Below are 17,641 nucleotides of genomic sequence, written 5' to 3' on the forward strand. Positions count from 1 at the left end.
AGACGTGTGTACACCACAAGCACACTTCAGCCTAAAAGGACGAGAGAGCCTGACACTAGCAGCAAAGACCTGATTAGTTTATTACTCAAGGGTACATACCTCAAAAAAGGCTCAGCTCTAATATGTCCTCATTTGGAACAAATGCCAAGTGTTTTCTGGTTTGCTAAGCCTTCCCTTGTAGCATCCTCTATGCTGGTACTTTTAGTATATCCACTACCCTCAAGTTTTAGGAAAATAAACATCTGTTGAAACCAAAAGGAGAAGTGTCATGAGCAGAAGCAAGGCAAAAACCTGCTGGAAGCAGTTCACTAAATTGACAGAAAGCTGTGATTTTAAGATGAGAAAGCATTTTCAAAATCTTGCTGGAGAAGATTACGGTTTAACCTTTTGACTCTGTTTAGAATGAGAGCTTAACATGACTAAGAAGAAATAAACGGATCAAATAAGGGCAATGCCGGAGCAGGCAATGGGATGACTCCTCCAGCTGTACTTGCTGTGGTAACTCAAAGCAGCAGATAGTCTATGGCAGAGGAACTGTACGCAAAATCTTCCAAGTCCACCAAGCTTCCCTCTCCCTGGAGTAACAGGACAGGAAGTACTGGCTGGCAGGAATGGATTTTACAAGCATTTAGAAAGAGTCCCAGGTGGCCAAAAGCTCGGCTCAAGTTGTCCAGAAGTACCCAAAAGGTATTTGCATATGCAATTTTATATTTATGATAATATGCGGGAGTGCTAAAGAAAAGAGTTTTCCACTGTCAAAACAGAAAAGGAACAGGTTTTCAGACAGAAACACATTTCAAAAAAATAAAGCTTTCATATTTCTGTTCATACAATAGAAGACTTGCTACACAAAGCAGAACGTCGCATAAACACTCTGACTAGTGCAGTCACAGCACATCAGTTTCAAATGCCACTGCAATTGTCAAGGCAAAACAATTGCCAAATCGAGTTTTTACTCATCATTTTACTTCTTGGACAAGATCTGTGGTATTTAATCTAGCCTTAAAATTCAAGCTTTACAACACTAGGCAGTTGACCAAGAAGATGAGTAACCGAGCATGGGTGGGCTCACGAACAGCTGGCCTCCCTGAAGCGGCCATGCCTCCTCTTCAGTGCACTACCACCTGCCTGCTGTCCCCGGCCCACATCCTTATTCTCCTTGCAACAGGCAGAGGAATAAGCCCGGATGAAATTCTCATCTGCAGCCAACTCCCCCCACCCCCCCCAAAGCCAGGAGATAGAAATGATGCAACTGGCCAGCGAGCAAGTCAAACAACAGCTCCACAAGCAAGGCATTGTGCAAGCCTGAATCCGCAGCTGCCCTCTAACATGGCATCTCCACGATGACAGCCACTGGCAGCACAGTGCAGTTTATCTCAACAGGAAGAATTTCTCAATACTTGAAAGCGTCTGCACAAGCAATCAGTAAACAGTTTGACGGGGTCAAGAACAACCACCACTGAAGAGCTGCAATTCTGTTGGAATTTTAGATGCAGTTTCTTTAACCCATCTTTTTCTATTAAAACACCCACTTATGAACCCTGCTTGATTATTAAACACTCAACAACTGGCAGCACCTAATCCCACCCTTCCACAAGCCTAGCATCTTACCTAAGCTCACCTCTACATAGATCTACTCAGACTTACCTCAGAACGAACTATTTTAGGCTTTGTCACAAAAGGGTTCAAGAACTTTCATAAGGAAATGCTGTCAGTCATATCAAATTAGGTAAGATTACCGTACCCAGCTCTCAGTATCTCACACAGAGCTATGCTCAACTTACTACACTTCACAGAGATGAAACTTTCATACTGAAAGCTACGCTCAATTTAACTTTGATGCTGGGATCTTCATATTCTTTAATTCAGAACACCAAGATGCACAAAACGGAGACCCCAGCATTTCCATAGTGCAGATTATCCGTTTGTCCTCAGAGCACAGAAAGGGACTGAACGACTTCCTGGAGCAGATGGAGGTTTAACTGGGTAGCAAAGGGAATTAGAGCATCACTCTTTTAACAAAAATCTTTTCACAAGATAGTAGATCTCAGAAACCATCACTAGCTCATCATTCATCTCAGGCTTCATCATTAGCAACTTTCTATGGTTAATCAAGGTTTTATTCCCCCAGGTATAATTATGGTTATGTAGCTGCTATTTTGCTGACCATTGCTGTGTAGCTTGGTGAATTATTCTAGTGACTATAAAAATGATGCATCTGGGTCAATAAGGAATTCTGTTTCTAAACCTCTGGAGACAGCGATGCAATAAACAGTTTCTGTTTTACTTAGATGCAACTTAATTCTACTATTAAGACTTCTAATCACGAGGAATTATCATGTATAAATTAAACATCCACTTTGATCCATAGTTTTACCTAATTTGTAGTGATTTCCTTGCAACATCAACATAATGGTACCAGGATTAAAAAATTATTTTCTGATGCTTACAGAGAAAACTTTTGCCGACACACAGCTTAATTGGTGCACTTGCTCATACAATACTCACGACTGATTTGCAACTGGAAAGAGTGGTGGCACTCATCTCAAAGTGCTGTCTCAGCTTTCTGAAGGACAGACTAAAGGGTCTGCCCTTACAATCCTGGAAGGGCAAAAGTTGAGGACCTCAATGAGCCATCTTTTGGTAATGTAATGAGGAACCTCAAGAACACAAGAGACCTTCATGACAAACCAAACAGTGGATCCACATTTCAGGACAACACAAGCTCTTTTTCAACTTCTGTGGCATTCCATCCCACTGCTATAACTGTCCCCTGCACAGAGAAAAAAAAAAAAAAAAAAGACATATGCTTGTTTCCCTTCCTTCTGCATTGCACAGTCTTCTTGACGTTTATCAAAGGTATTCCTCTGCAAGCCAGATGAAATCTGAGGCAGTCATTTAGACAGGCAGTAGATGGCTTCCATCACTTTTTTCAGATTTCAAAGCAGTCGGTCAAACTCAAAAGCATACCTGCAGGCCCTTGCTAGGTTGGCAGCCATAAGCCTTCAAAACACAAACCACAAGTCTAATAATGCTATCTAGATCGTATTTTCTGTAAGGAAAGCAAGAAGAGAGCATGTGCTTTATTCCCCGATAGGTTAACAACATGCCTGCTCCATCCTGCAACAGTGCTCATGCCTCAATATTCACTTACACTTTCTTGCAGTGTATTAGATGTCCAGGCAAGTATGTAGCGAAAAATACTATCCTTTCCCTCCAACAGCTCAGTTCCCACTTAAGGTGTCCATTTTGTCTCCATTTAAGTCAGTAACCTCAGCAAAGGATTGTCAGAAGATGTTTTAGTTATTTTAGGGCACAGTCCAGTTACCTCTTCTGGCAGAAAAGGAGTGCCACTGTTTGCCCGATATTTCCCTTTTAATGAGGTAAACCAACTGTAATTCCTGTATTTATTATCAGTTGTCAAAGATGGAAAAGCTGTCACAAGGCTTAAAGCAGTCCAGAAAACTTCTGTGGCATACGTCTCACCTGGCTGTGGTATAGGTGCACAGACGGCCGCATCCAAGATGCTTTAAATAGGTCAGGGGAACAGCATCCTGGGGTCTCCTAACTACAAAGGAAATTCAGACATTCATACTCCAGGCAGTCAAACAATACTGTTCTGATAAACGCCACCTTCTGCATTCCCTTCAGAAACCGCATCCTGCAGCACCTTCCCACCTCCCCTCCTCACAGCACTACGCCTAAAATATCTCAGGCAGCGGCAGAAATACAGAAGCAACTTGACTTACCAGGCATGTGCTGCTAGCCTAATTAGCAAATGTATTCCTAAACTGAAAGTTACACAGCACAGCTTGATATACCTTACTTCTGTCCTCATTTTGGCTGGGATAGAGTTAATTTTCTTCCTAGTAGCTGGTAGTGCTGTGCTTTGGATTTAGGATGAGAATAATATTCATAACACACTGATGTTTTAATTGTTGCTGAGCAGTACTTACACCAACTCAAGGACTTCTCAGCTTCTCATGCTGTTCTTCCAGCAAGGAACCTGGGGGTGCACAAGAAGCTGGGAGGGGACACAGCCAGGACAGCTGACCCAAACTGGCCAAAGGGATATTCTGTACCATACAATGTGCTGAACAATAAAACTGGGGGGAGTTGGCCAGGGACTGGCAGCCCGCTGCTCAGGGACTGGCTTGGCACCTGTCAGCAGGTGGTAAGCAATTAAATGCATCGTGCATCACTTGTTTTGTATATTCTTTTATCATTATTATTATTATTTTCCCTTCCTTTTCTGTCTTATTAAACTGTCTTTATCTCAACCCACAAGTTTTACCCTTTTTTCCCCCCAATTCTCTCCCCTATCCCACTGCGGGGGAGGGAGTCCATGAACAGCTGTGTGGTGTTTATCTGCCTGCTGGGTTAAACCACAACTTCTAAAGGGAAGCTTATTAACCTTAAACATCAGACCCTAATGTTTCAGTTTACGACACACTTAAAGGGAAAGAGCCTGAACTTTGTACTCATTTCCCCCAAAGAGGGAAAACTCAACCCGTACTGCTGGGTAGAAGCCAAGTCCTCTCTCCCTGTGCACACACTTCAAGCAGCTAATTAGGTATCCGAATAAACTTGACCTTTCCTTGGATCATCGGGTATGTACAACATTAAATGTCTTTGAAAGATACTTTTAGTAACTGTCATTGTTTCAGCATTATACCAGATTTAAATGCTATGCCATTAGAAATAAAAACGTCTATCTCTTGCTTTAACACATTTCATGCATTCCCCCTTTTCCAACTTCAAGGTTTTTGTTTCCACACAAAGGAATGAATCCCAAACTCCCAGTCAGCTCACTCTTAACGCAAAAGATCAGTGGGGTGTACAACTTAAACTACCTTTCTGCAAGCCAGAAATGTCAGGACTAGCAGGTTTTAGCACTTCTTCAAGAAAGATGTGGGTCTTTCCAACTGCAGATACCAGCACCAGCTCTCCATCCACTGCACAGACACTGCCTTGACTGCACTTCCAGCACAGTTGAATTTAACAGCAGAAGTCACTGAACTCTACTCTATGCACAACACAAGGGATAAAGCTGCTTAAGTTTACCAGGGGTTTGCAGCCATTACCTTCCTTTGTTGATTTCTACACAACTGGCTGAAGTTAACACCAGCCACTAAGTTACATGCTACTGATCGCCCATTAAAGCAGCGTGCCATCAAAGAAGCCAAAGTGCAGAGATAAAAATTAGGATTTAAAAAAATATTTCTATTAGAAAACTCCTCTTCCTTTCACTGCAAATCTCACTTGTGTTTTTAGACCACCTGATCTACACCGGTAGCAAAGAAAGTTTTAATAGCACAGAACCCTTACCAAGATGGAAGACCTCAGTCTTTCAGCAGATCAGTACTTTTTCACTAAAACACAGGGTCTTCTAAGGATCTTTCGGAGGACCGGAGCCATAGCATTCATTGTTGCCAATGCCGTGGCCACCATACCTCATCATTGCTTACAACCACCATGAAGCAGAGGGCTAACTCTCTGAAAAAAAATCTGTGAAATTTTCCTGCCATCATTTTAAACAGGCAAGTCTAGGAGATCTGAAATGAGCTGAAATGGTGAGGAATGGACCCTCTTGGCAGTATTACTGAAATACGTATGACCTCAGGGCCTCAAGGGTATTCTTGGAATTGAAGGAAAAACAGTAAGAGATCATAGAACGGTTTGGGTTAGAAGGGACTTTGGAGATCATCTAGTTCCAGCCCCCTTGCCATGGAGGGGGACAGCTGCATTTCTGTCTTGTAGGATGACAGAAGGCAAGTACCTAACAAGACACTAATGGTAATATCCCCTCTCTTGGTAACATCACCCAAGCAAATAATGTGATATATAACCAGCAACTATAGCTAAGAAATTTCAGCCTTACTCTGAGGGAAGGTCCACAGAGCTCTTCACCAACTTGAAGCAAAAGCTGGAAGATGCTACTGATCTGTCCCAACAAAGGCAGGCTACTTTTACAACATACTAAACATATATATAAATCTAACTGCATAATGTTCGCTAGAAGATCTTAGGAACAAAAGACTGCTACAGCCTGCAGTAGTATGTGTGACTATGAAACGGTCAGTCAATGTAAAAGGCTCTTTGTGTCTCCATTGATGGTCCAAAGTCTGATGAACCCAACGTCAACAAATGCCAGCAATGCACGTGGCAGCCAAAACCTGACTTCCACGGAAAGCGTACTGCTACTGGCATTCAGCATCAGCACACAGTGCTATTTGCCTGCTGTGACCTAGACTGGTAAGGTTCCCAAGGCTCCATGAAGCATCAGGAAGACAAACATGTCTTAGCACAAAACAGAGGTCGTGGTCTTTAGGGATACTGACACAGATTAGCATCGACTCTCCCTTTCACCAGTGGAGCAGGATATCGTCAAGTCCATCACACCTCTCAACAGATGCACAGGTAGACACTCAGTCATTAATCAAGACCATGCAGTTGAGCCTTGATCACTTTAATCCTCCTGTGCCAGCACACAGCTGCTGTGGATCTATCCGCAACCATACCAACATAAAAAACAGTGTGCCTGAACTGTACCTTCCTGCACAAAAAACTGTCTTCCCCCATCAGATTCAGACCAACTTTTGATAAATTACTGCTGCCTCTCCTCCAATTAAATTCTCCATCTTCTCTGAATTAACTTTATAGGCATCTTCCACATTCCTTCTGCTTAAATGCAAAGTTCCTCCCCTCTACTAATCAGGGTTGAAGAAGGCCAGAATCTGTTAAATGCCGTCTTCATACAGCTGGAGTTAGTCATTAAACCCTCCCCACTAACACTGATTGCAGGCTGCCTTCATTTACATACCCAATCAATGTAACAGAGTAGCCTCTGAATACAGAGAACAATGCGTTAACAGCAAGGAAGGTTCAAAGTAGTAATATACTAAAATCACAGCATGACAGACATCAGTAAGACATCAAGTGGGGGGACACACAGGACATGACACGACACGGACAAAACACCAAGACTGTTGTAAGGACAACTCCATGCAGAGTACCAGAAGAATCATTAAAGCTTCCAACCTTGGGAAATTTTAAGGGAAATTAAGACAAAGATCCATCAGATATGACATAATTGATTTTGCCACAGGGCAGAGAAGATAGAATTGTTTGCTACAGCATACTATAAAGTTCTTGTCTGTTATGACAGCCAGCTGGCTTTCTCACCTTCCTAACAAGTGTGTATTCATCCACTCGTTCACAAGGTACTTCAAACTAAGAGTTTTTGGGTAGGAATCTGGTCTATTCTCAGTTTTTTATACTATCTACTACAAAAAGGTCACAGTACAGAACTCTGATCTTTGCAAGGAAGAACAACAACAACAAAACTACCAAAAATTGGAAAAACACCCCACCCCACTCCCACTCTCCCTTAACCACTCAAAAGTATCTCAGGGAGGTGACTAAGGACGACACTTGCAATCCAACATTGAACTATTTTTTTCCATTTAGAGTGTCTTTCACAAGTGTCTTCCAGCCAATCCAGCTCCAGCACCTGCGGAAGCACTTGCCAATGTAAGCTGGATTCTTCACTTCAGCACTGCGCTAACACAACCCTACAACCTGGGACCATGAGTTCAATATCAAGTTGCAGTTTAAGGCAACATAAATTCAGGCCAACCTTCAAGCGACAGGGCAGTATATTGTACTTGTCTGCTGTACATGTGTCTGCATATAAATGCAAATAAAGCGCAACAGTGATTATTACTGTTATTATCCAGTTAGATTGCAGGTTAGTCCAGCAAATCTTAAATTCTATTCTGTTTGAAACAGTACATAAGAAATTAAGTACATCACATCCACTTGGCAGAAATGGATAAAATATTAACCATTACAGGCAAATAGGCCAAGGGCCAAGATTTACTGCAGGTACAGCGAAGATTTTTGGAAGCTGCTTACTTCCTTAGCCAGGCTATTCGGGAAATAACCCACACCTTAATTTTTGGTTTTCACACTTCCATGCTGTAAGAACTGGAGAGGCATGGCCCAACTTTCCCCATAACAAGCTGCCCTTAAAACTTAGGTCCATACACCCCTTCTCGCACTGTCCCTTTTTCTCCTTGCCAACCTCCACCTCTAAATCCTTTCAGCCTTTGGGATGTACATACAGACCATGCCCATAAAGCAGCTGGAGGCCAAAATAATGGGATGTTCATATGATCATCTTCAGTCTCACCACTAGCTATAAACTGTATAAGAGAGAATGGCTTTTTAAGATCACAATCTTTTTGCCTGGAAACGCAAAGAGAGAAGGCATAATCTTATTTTTTCTGCACTACCACTAACTTACACCTGTTCATAGTGGTTGGTTGTGACAGAAGTACAACCCAATGCTAGGCTTAGGAACACCATTCAAGACACTAATCTAGAAGAAATTTCAACAAACTAGGCATTGCAACAGTTCTGGAAGTTTCACTTTAACTCTCCCTCTGTCCTATCACCACACTTTGGGGGTGAACCGTGCAGCTGAGGAAGGACAAGCAGAAAAATGGTTTAGGTATCATAAGACTCCTTGATACACTCTATAAAGAGCGAACATGATTTTGAAACATTCAGACAACTTCCTATTCTTCCTAGCTTTACTGTTCAGAAAAACTTGAATTACCTTACATTTAAACAATTTTTAGTTACATTTTGCAACTACAAAAGGTTTATCAAAAGTTTTGACAACCTTTCTCTCCAAACATGAAAAGAAAATTAAAATAGCACAACTAAACCTTCCTTTAGATTTTATTCACCAGTGTCAAACCACACAGATGAAGCAGAACAGCTATTAGAAATGGACATTTCCAAGAAAGAAATGCAGCAAACTAAGAAACACAGTGCTTGTTTATATGCATGTTTCAAAGCAGAACTTCCAGTTTTAATTAAAAAAATGCTAATTTTGAAACAGATTTTAGAGCACCACAAATTTCTTATTAATGGAGGATGAAGACTTAAAGCAAAATACACTTTACTGCATTAATGTCAAGTGCTTGATTGTTTTGACAGTTTGTAGGACAGATTTAATAGAGTTTTCCTACATATTATGCATCCCAGCTCTTTTGCATATAGCAAGAGTACCTTTAAAGGAGGTTGTACATATTGAATGAAGTTTTGGCAATACAATCTGACAAGTTGTTGAAGCTAGACAGATGTATCCCACCAACTCAGGAGACAATGTTGTCAAGAGATGCTTTCATATCATAATTTCATATTACACTTGCACATGTTCACACCCACACACTGAAGACCACTTATGTATTCCCTCTTTTTCCAAACTAAAATTTATTTAACTCAATAACCCACAGAACACAAATAACTAGCTAAGATTAGTCGTGCATGCTGTTCTGGTTCATGTAATCAAAAATAACTAAGAATACTGCTAACCATTCCAGAAATATTAACTCCTCATTCTCTAAGACTTCAATGCAATAATGAAAAAGAGAGAGCTGAAAGGAACCTTCACTGTTTAAAGCATAATCTATCAGGGAATCTTACTTTCTTCAGTTCATGTCTATTAAATACAGAAGCACTGCAGTTCTTCTAAACAAGTCATCTGAGTATTACACATTAGGGTCTTTTGCTCCTTAAAAGGCCTTCAGAAATCATTCACTTAAGTCTTATGCCTCAAAAGATTAAACTTTGGCCATTATCCACAAACTATTAAGTATTTCACCCAAATGAAACTGCTGTAAATTTCCTCCTCATGTTCTCATCATAAGTTCTCTAATTCATGTAAGAAGTCTCATAAGAAATTCCAAGTTGATCTCCCTTTTGCAGGAGCCCCCAAGGCTCAAGCTATTCTTTGCTTGTTCTATCTTCATCTTAACTGGCAGGCACGCCATGCTTGATAATCCAAAATCCGCACTTTGAGAACTGGATCATCTGTTTATAACACTACTTTTTTCACCACTGCCTCATCCTGCACCCTTCACACAACTACACTGAAAATTTCTATTGTACAGTGTTCAAAGCACATGTGGTAAACTGAGGAAGAACCACTGCATCTACACAGGTTAAGTAGTTGTGAATCATCTCTATGCCGCAACAGTGTCAATAAATACTTACAATTAAACGAGGAGTCAACCAGGTTGAGGAGTCAACTGGTATTTTCAGGAAACAGGTATTTTGTAGGGTACCTTAGTAAACGCTAAAGATTACTCTGAAAAGCAACATAGCCTTCAGATTTGTTCCCACTGGTTTTCCAAGTAGGGAGTCAATCAGTGATTCCAAATGCCTCCCACTTTGCTGTACAGTTATACAGGTTGTAGCAAGGTGAGTGTTGGTGTCTCTTACGAAGTAACAAGAAACAGGACGCAAGGAAATGGCCTCAAGTTGCATCAGGGGAGATTTAGGTTGGATATTAGGAAAAATGTCTTCACTTGTTTAAAGGGCTGTCAAGTATTGGAACAGGCTGCCCAGGGAAGCGGCTGAGTCACCATCCCTGGAGGTGTTTAAAAGACATGTAGATGTGGTACCTGGGGACATGGTTTAGTGGTGGACTTGGCAGTGTCAGGTTTCAATTTGGAATCAATGATCTTAAAGGTCTTTTTCAATCTAAATGATTCTACAGTACTGTGATTTCAGCCTGGAGCTTTGGCTTTGATCCACTGCAGCACCTTTACTACCAAGGTGTTTCCAGAAAATTCCAGATCATATCATTTAAAGTATCATCTGATTTTGAAGACTTCAGAACAAGTTTAGATTTACCCCAGGTCAAATACCTTACTTTTCCTAGATTCTGCATGAAATGATTAGATTTGACTAAGGAAGGTTATTTAAATAAGAATCTCGAAAAACTTGATTTCTTCATGCTTCCCTAACGCACACTTCACGACCTTTACAAGGCTATCTTTTTCCATCAAGAGAACTACTTTGGTTCAAAAGGCCCGCTGCTGGAAGTTTACTAAAAAGCATTCACGCTTATCTAGAGTAGCAGAGGAAAAAAAAAATTAGAGATGTGGTTTCATAACAGGTCTGACTAAAGCGAAGTCTGCTCGGCCACGAAGAGCCAACTCCACCCTCCCCCAAACAGCTCATGCTCCTGACCCCATTCCCTCTGTCAGTCGCACTTGCAGAGCCAACCAGCTGAACGACACGAAAACTCTTCCTTCTGGTTTCTTCACTTTTCAAAGAAATCAATCCCCTGAGCTGATGACCAGGCTTCCAGCATGCCAGTGCCAACACCCGGGTGGGGGCTAGACAGCAGAACCTCCAGCCAGGGTGCAGGATCAGCTCCACTTGTGCCAAGGGAAGCCCCACCCTAGATGGTGAATTTGCATCTGCCTTCATTACATGGCAATTAAACCCAAAAGTGGCAGGGATGCTTCTTATGAAAAGCTGCACCTGAAAGCCCGTTTCAGCACTTCATTCAAAAACTGCCTCAGTTTACTTCCTTGTTGCAAGTTCAACATGAGCATATTTTCCCCCAGAAAACAATTCAGCACCCACTGTACTTCCTATTTCTCAAGAAGGAAATACAGCCTTTAATGGCCCATATTCATATACTTTTGGTAAACTTAATAATCATAAATCTCGTTAAGAGGCCTACCAGGCAACACACAACACTGACTTAGTCCACCTTCTTCCCTTTTTCCCCATCCCATATACCCTTACTTGCAGATAGCTGCCATTGGTGTGCAAGAACCGTATAGGAAAGCAGATGCCCTGACCAGGATTGACAGAGAGAAAAATTTAAGCACCACCTCCCAAGCTCAGGAAGCACATTTTAGTTTCTCACCATTATCAAATTCACAATAAATTCAGCATTCACTTCAAATGCAGGCCTTGGAAAACAAAAGGAAGCTTCTCAATTCCTTCAGGAGACAGGTCCACAACTGACAAGGGCAGCTTCACATACGTACCATGCTCCATCTCTGCAGCTTCCAATCTAGAATAATTTGAGATGACACCAAGCCATTTTGACTCATGCAGGATTCGCAGAGCTTGAGTGCATTATGAACATCCCACAGAGAAGCTGTTTCGATTTAGGACTGAATACACAATTAAGTTGAGCAGTTTTTAAAATATGCCCTTGAAAGTCACCTTCAGGAAAGCTACAGGAAATTAATCGCAATCAGTTTATCACATTGTAGCCTGCTCTTCTAATCCCAAGTGTGTGGTTATGCTGTTTCCACAGCAGTGTGTACTGCAGAGGTGGTTGGTTTACCCAGAACCTACACTTAAGGCAGTGTAGTGTATCTAAATGAAGAACTTCAACTTTATATAGCTTATAAATTACAGGATCTACATTTCATTTGGTTTCTCCTGTCGATGTTAACTCTAAGTTGAGTAATCAAATACCAAAACACTCAAATATGCAAGCAAAACCTGTAAGCGTTACCGTTAAGATAGAGCAGAGTAGGCACTTCAAGAGTTAATGCTGGAACGTGTCCTCAAATAACCCAACTGTGGCTTGATATTACAGCTGAACATGCTGCCTCTAGTGCTTCCAGCTACTGCTATCAAATGCGCTGTAGCAACTTTCACTGTTGAACGGCTAGTAGTCAGTCACACTGAAATGCAATTAAAGCTGGCATTTCCAGCCTCATTTCAGTCCCCTGGTAGCTGCAACCTTTCCTTTTAGCAGCAATGCTGCAGCCCGGCACAGCAAATACAGTCCTAACGAGAGAATTGCTGTGAAAATAATCTTGGCACTTATTAGGGAACTCAGCAAAATTGTAACCTTAGGTATCAGCTGGATCCTGAACCACTCCATTTTCCTGTTAAATCTCAGGCTTTCCAATGCTGCGGACACAACCAATTCCGTAAATCAAATTACAGCACACAACAGCAGTAATTTCTCCCTTCCTTCTCTCTTGACATTTACACGGGCAATTTATTGCCTGCTAAAATTACCACTTCCCTCCGTCCAATATCAAAGGGATACCTCCTCAGGGCGGCATACTACTGTGCGAACAGATGCCATCTTTCAGAAGCTAAAAGCAAAGCCTCGTCTCCAATTTACAATACAGACATGCCAATACTCAAATAACTCATGTTTCTGAAAACAGTAACTATGCTTTGTCCTCACAATTATTCTTACTATTTACAGGTAGGTATTAAAGGTACTACTCTTTCTGCCTTTCTTGCTTTTATGCAAAGTGGAGGGAGGGAGACTGTTCTTTAGCTTAATACTATCACCTGGAAGCCTTTACTATAAATCTAACCTTGACAGATGATTTTGTTCCATCATAGGGTTTTTGCTACCTGCATGCCACAGACCATGACTACTTCAGCCCGCAGTATGGACTGCTCTCCACCTACACAAAAAAGTTGATGTATTTAGCTGGGGAAGAAAACAGGCAAGTCACCACTAACTTAACTGGATTTCCCCCTCAGAGCTATAAACTGACCAGGCGCGCATCTTCAGATCACCAGTCCAAGTGTGTAAAATTCAAAAGAGAATTCAGATTTCTGCAAGTATATCTGTAATACCAGCCATACAAGTTATCTGAACAGCAAGAAACTAATCAGGCTGAGATAGTGGCCTACGAATGAAGCAGCTGATCCAAACACCACCTCCCTGCTTATGTTAAATCCCTTAATTCAATATGATACAGAGAATCCTAGTAATAAGCTACTTTAAAAGATGAACTAAGAAACCTCTTCTGTCATACAGGCATCTGTGGTCTGAAATTACTTATTTCTTCTATAAACAAAAAGAACATAACTGAGCGCAAAGCATTTTGGACAACTATATGCTGCTTTTTAGAGTGGCTGTTACTCTGAAGACGTTCAGAAAATCTTAAGTTTTGCTTAATTTATTTTCATGCAAATCTATTACTTCCAATTATATTTGGGATATACTACATTATGACCAGAGTACAAGTATGAAGATTCTTTTTAGTGAAGGCAGTAACTTTGTTAAAATTTTATGCTTGGTCATGCGCAAGACAGATCTCCCCTGCCACCACATCAAATCTCGAGTAGCTGGTTCACTCTGGTCACTCAGCAAACAACAATCGAAGTCAAGTTCCTTCCATCGTGAAACTATCAGATTTTGGGATGAAATCCATCTGATTTCTACCCAGCACCTCAAAGAGACAACCACACTTCCATAATGGAACTTAACTTTCTTAGACCAATTTAAGCCTGAGCAAAACCCAAAGGAGACATTCTTGTAGCATCATGCCACAACCTGTATGCTACATCCACACATAATTGGCCTTGCTCACCGAAACACAAGTCCCAAAGTTCCTGGCAAGTACTTTGCCTGCATTTCAGAAAGTATATCTGCCTGGGAATTCATGAGGCTTCCACTGTGATCTCTCCCATCAGCAAATACCAGTTTCACATATGAAAGGGCTGATGGTGGTGTTGAAAGATAGAGGGAGTGTATTCAAACAAGCAGACTCCTGAATTTTCTGTTCCGACAACTATTATATCAGAATACCACTCCCAACCTATAGTCTATCTGACAACAACACTGGGATAAGAATTAAATTTAATGTAAGAAACATGGGCTTAGCATGAAGCTAGTACAAGATTCAGACTCCGTTTCACCAGTCCCCATGGAGGACGTGTCTGGCCATTACTATATTTGCTCATAACCTGAAGGATCCGCAAAATTGTTGAATCATCAACTGTAGGGAACAGCTCACTGCTTGAAATATGTCATCAAACGTGACTGAAAGAGACATGGGAAAAAAAAAAGCTTGCCATTTTCTGATTAGCTTCATCTCAAACACCATACAAATTCCAAGGAGAGCACGCAACTCCACAGAGCAGGTCACCTAAGCATTTATGCTAACCTATAAAACTGTAAACGTTTTACAACTTACCAGAGTTCGCCTCCCTCATTCCAGGGTCAAGATTAATGTTAATGGCAAAGCAATGTAGCTTCCTACTTGTAGAAGGAAATTTAGAAAACATTTCCTTCCAGTCCTTCAGATTTTGGAATTATTCCCCATCTCAATGAACATTTAGCTCTGTTGAGATGTTGCATTTTCCCCAGAAGAAATGCTCTTCATTTTCTGCTACCCAAAAGCTTGTCCTAAGAAGAGATTAGATCCTTTCTTACTCAGAGTTCAAATAATATTCTTGCCATCGTAATACAGACTTTCTCACAGTTTAACTTTCTTGTTTTTCTAACAGCTTTACAACATGGAAGCAAGACTCCAATGACCCGTTTCTACTGCTTGAACTTTTATGTAAGTATCTGCCTAGAAGTTTAATGTTCCTGTATTATAAGAAGAGTAACTTCGCAGTTTTAAAATGCAAGATTTTTACCTAAGAGGGAATTGTCAAGGGCAATGAAAGGAAAACTACAGTGAACCAGAATTTTTTTCTGTTCTTAATTCCATGTTCATACAACTTGTAGCTGATCTAACAAAACTGATCATGTCCCATCAAGCCCAATACCACACTAGTGTCTGACAACTTTAGCTGAAGAAGATCAGCAGTACGTAGTAATAGATATTAGGTAACTTTTTGCCCATCCTTTCCATATGAATACCATTGCTCAAAACATCACCGACCAGGTTAAGAAAACTGTACTATTTCTTCTGGTTTTCCTCAATGGAGTATAGACCCTACTATCATCTGAGTTTCCCACTGCTGCCTGCCATTGCCAACAGATAAAAGACCAAAGCACAGCAGCACACCCAGTCCCCATCACAGACTTCTAAAGGACAGAATTTCAGGCATTCTTCCTTCCCACTTACGCTGCCCATTGCTTGTTTTCACCAGAGCTCAAAAAAACCCAAACACATAACACACAAGATACACAACAAAACTGACTACAAGAAGTGATGTCAAATACACTATGCAAACTGATCAATCTACTACTCACTGTTCCCTTCAGGGATGAGACAAATTCATCATCCTTTTTACAGCATGCTGTCTCAAATTCAGGCTGCAATTACATGCAACATCTAAGAAACAGTTCTGCCTATATATCCTATTGTTTTGATCCTTAGAAAAGCTTTTTTTGGGGGGGTTCTTGCTGCTGAGTGCATAAGAAAGATTACTGATTTAGTCACTACTTTAATGTAAACCCCCCTTTTATAGAAGCAGTGTCTCTCTGTAGCATCTTTTTTTGTTTCCCCAACCGCACATTACCTTCGACATCGATCTACGCTTTTAACTTTGATCGATTAGGATAGCTGTGCTACAGCTTACTCCCCTGTGCTTTAAGAACCCGAACGTCGAAAGCGCTGAAGCTGTTTTCCATCAAACACAGCAAATGCGGGAGGAGAAAGCATTACAGGTGTGGGCAGCTACAGAACAAAACCCCCATCAGCTACTCCAGCCCGGTGCTGGACGCTTCCAGGAAGTTCTTCGCCGTCGCTTGGCCCCGCCGGGCTGCCCCAGCGGCGCCGTGCGGAGCCAGGCGGTGCCGCGCCGGGACACGCCGCAGGGCCGGTGAGAGCCCAGGGCCGTCGCCGCGGCTGTGAGGGGCTTCTACGGAGCGGTGGGAGCCTGGACAAACGGGCAACGGGGCAACCGGGCCGCCCCTCGGCGCTTCCGAGCCGGCTCTAAACCCCGCGCAGGGGCGCGTCCGGAGAGCGCTGGGTCACGGCTCCCCTGAGCCAGCGGGACCGCAGCGTGCCCGCATCCCCCAGCGGTCCCGCGGCCGGCGAGCCCCCTCCCGGAGCGGCGGCAGCGCTGCCAGCACCCACCGCCTCCCGCCGCCCCGGGCCGCTCCGCCGGGTACGGCCCTCGGGGCAGGCGCGGCCCGGCCGGCAGCGGGGCGCGAAACTTCCTCTGAAGGGCACGGCGGCCCCGCAGCCCCGGGCCCGCAGCGCGCTGCGGCGCCGCCATGGCGGGGCCCGCCCGCCCGCCGCGGCTGCGCGCTCCCGGCGGCGGGAAGCGGCCCTCCCTCCCCGCCCCGCCGCCGCTGCACCTGCTGCCGCGGGGGAGGGCGATGCGGCGGAGGCCGCCGGGCCGGGCCGCGCTTCCCCGCGGGCGGAGGGGCGCTGCGGAGCCCGGGACGGCCCGCCCGCACCAAAGGGGGGGGGGGGGGGGGGGGGGGGGAAGCGCCGCACCTCAGCCCCAACGGCCCGCCACCCCCCCGCCCCCCTCACGGCGGCGCCCCGCGCTCACCCACGCTCCGGTAGCCCAGGATCGCGATCTTGCGGGACTTGGACGGCGGCATCTTCTCCCCGCCCGGCTCCGAACCACATCAAGGGCGGCGGCAGCGGTCGCGGTGGTGGAGGCGGCGGCGGGCGGCTGACGGGGAGCGGGGCGCGCCGCCAGCGACATGCGGCGGGGGGAGGAGGGGGAGGGGCGGCGGAGCGGCGGGCCGACCGCACGGGACCCGCGGCGCCTGGCAGCAGCGGCGGCGCCCGCCCCACGTGACCGCCGGGCTCGCCAGCCCCTCACGTACCTGTGCGTCACGCGTCACAGGCCAGAGCGGCGACCTCGCCGCCGCTGGGAGCCGGCGCCAGGCGCCGCGAAGGGAAAAACTCTCTGCGTCATGCCTTGCCGCCCGCCGATTGGGCGGCGCCGCGGCAGCGCGGGCGGCGATTGGCGGAGAGCAGCGGCTGCGGTAACAGCCGGCGTTCAAAGAAAAGGGCGGGGCCGCTGAGCAGAAGCGAGCGGGGACGCGGATTGGGCGGAGGGAGCCGGAGAGTCCGCGCGTGCGCGCTGTGGTCGGCGCGCGGCCGCCTCAGGGGCCGTGGGTGCGCTCCGCGCTGGC

The 17,641-nt window shown here is 44.2% G+C and overlaps 1 protein-coding gene across 2 annotated transcripts in view; it reads right to left on the reverse strand.

Moving 5' to 3' along the window:
• RHEB (Ras homolog, mTORC1 binding) overlaps positions 1-17,323 on the reverse strand; it is a 42,239-nt gene extending 24,916 nt beyond the window's left edge. For both annotated transcript variants that reach the window (XM_080386973.1, XM_080386972.1), the window contains exon 1: positions 17,047-17,323. In XM_080386973.1, coding sequence (XP_080243099.1) covers positions 17,047-17,098 — 52 coding nt within the window. In that variant the 5' untranslated portion in view covers positions 17,099-17,323. The remainder of the gene's footprint in view (positions 1-17,046) is intronic.
• Positions 17,324-17,641: the final 318 nt, after the last annotated feature.

This window comes from Falco punctatus (genome assembly GCF_963210335.1).
Source record: "Falco punctatus genome assembly, chromosome: 4".
Classification (NCBI taxonomy): domain Eukaryota; kingdom Metazoa; phylum Chordata; class Aves; order Falconiformes; family Falconidae; genus Falco; species Falco punctatus.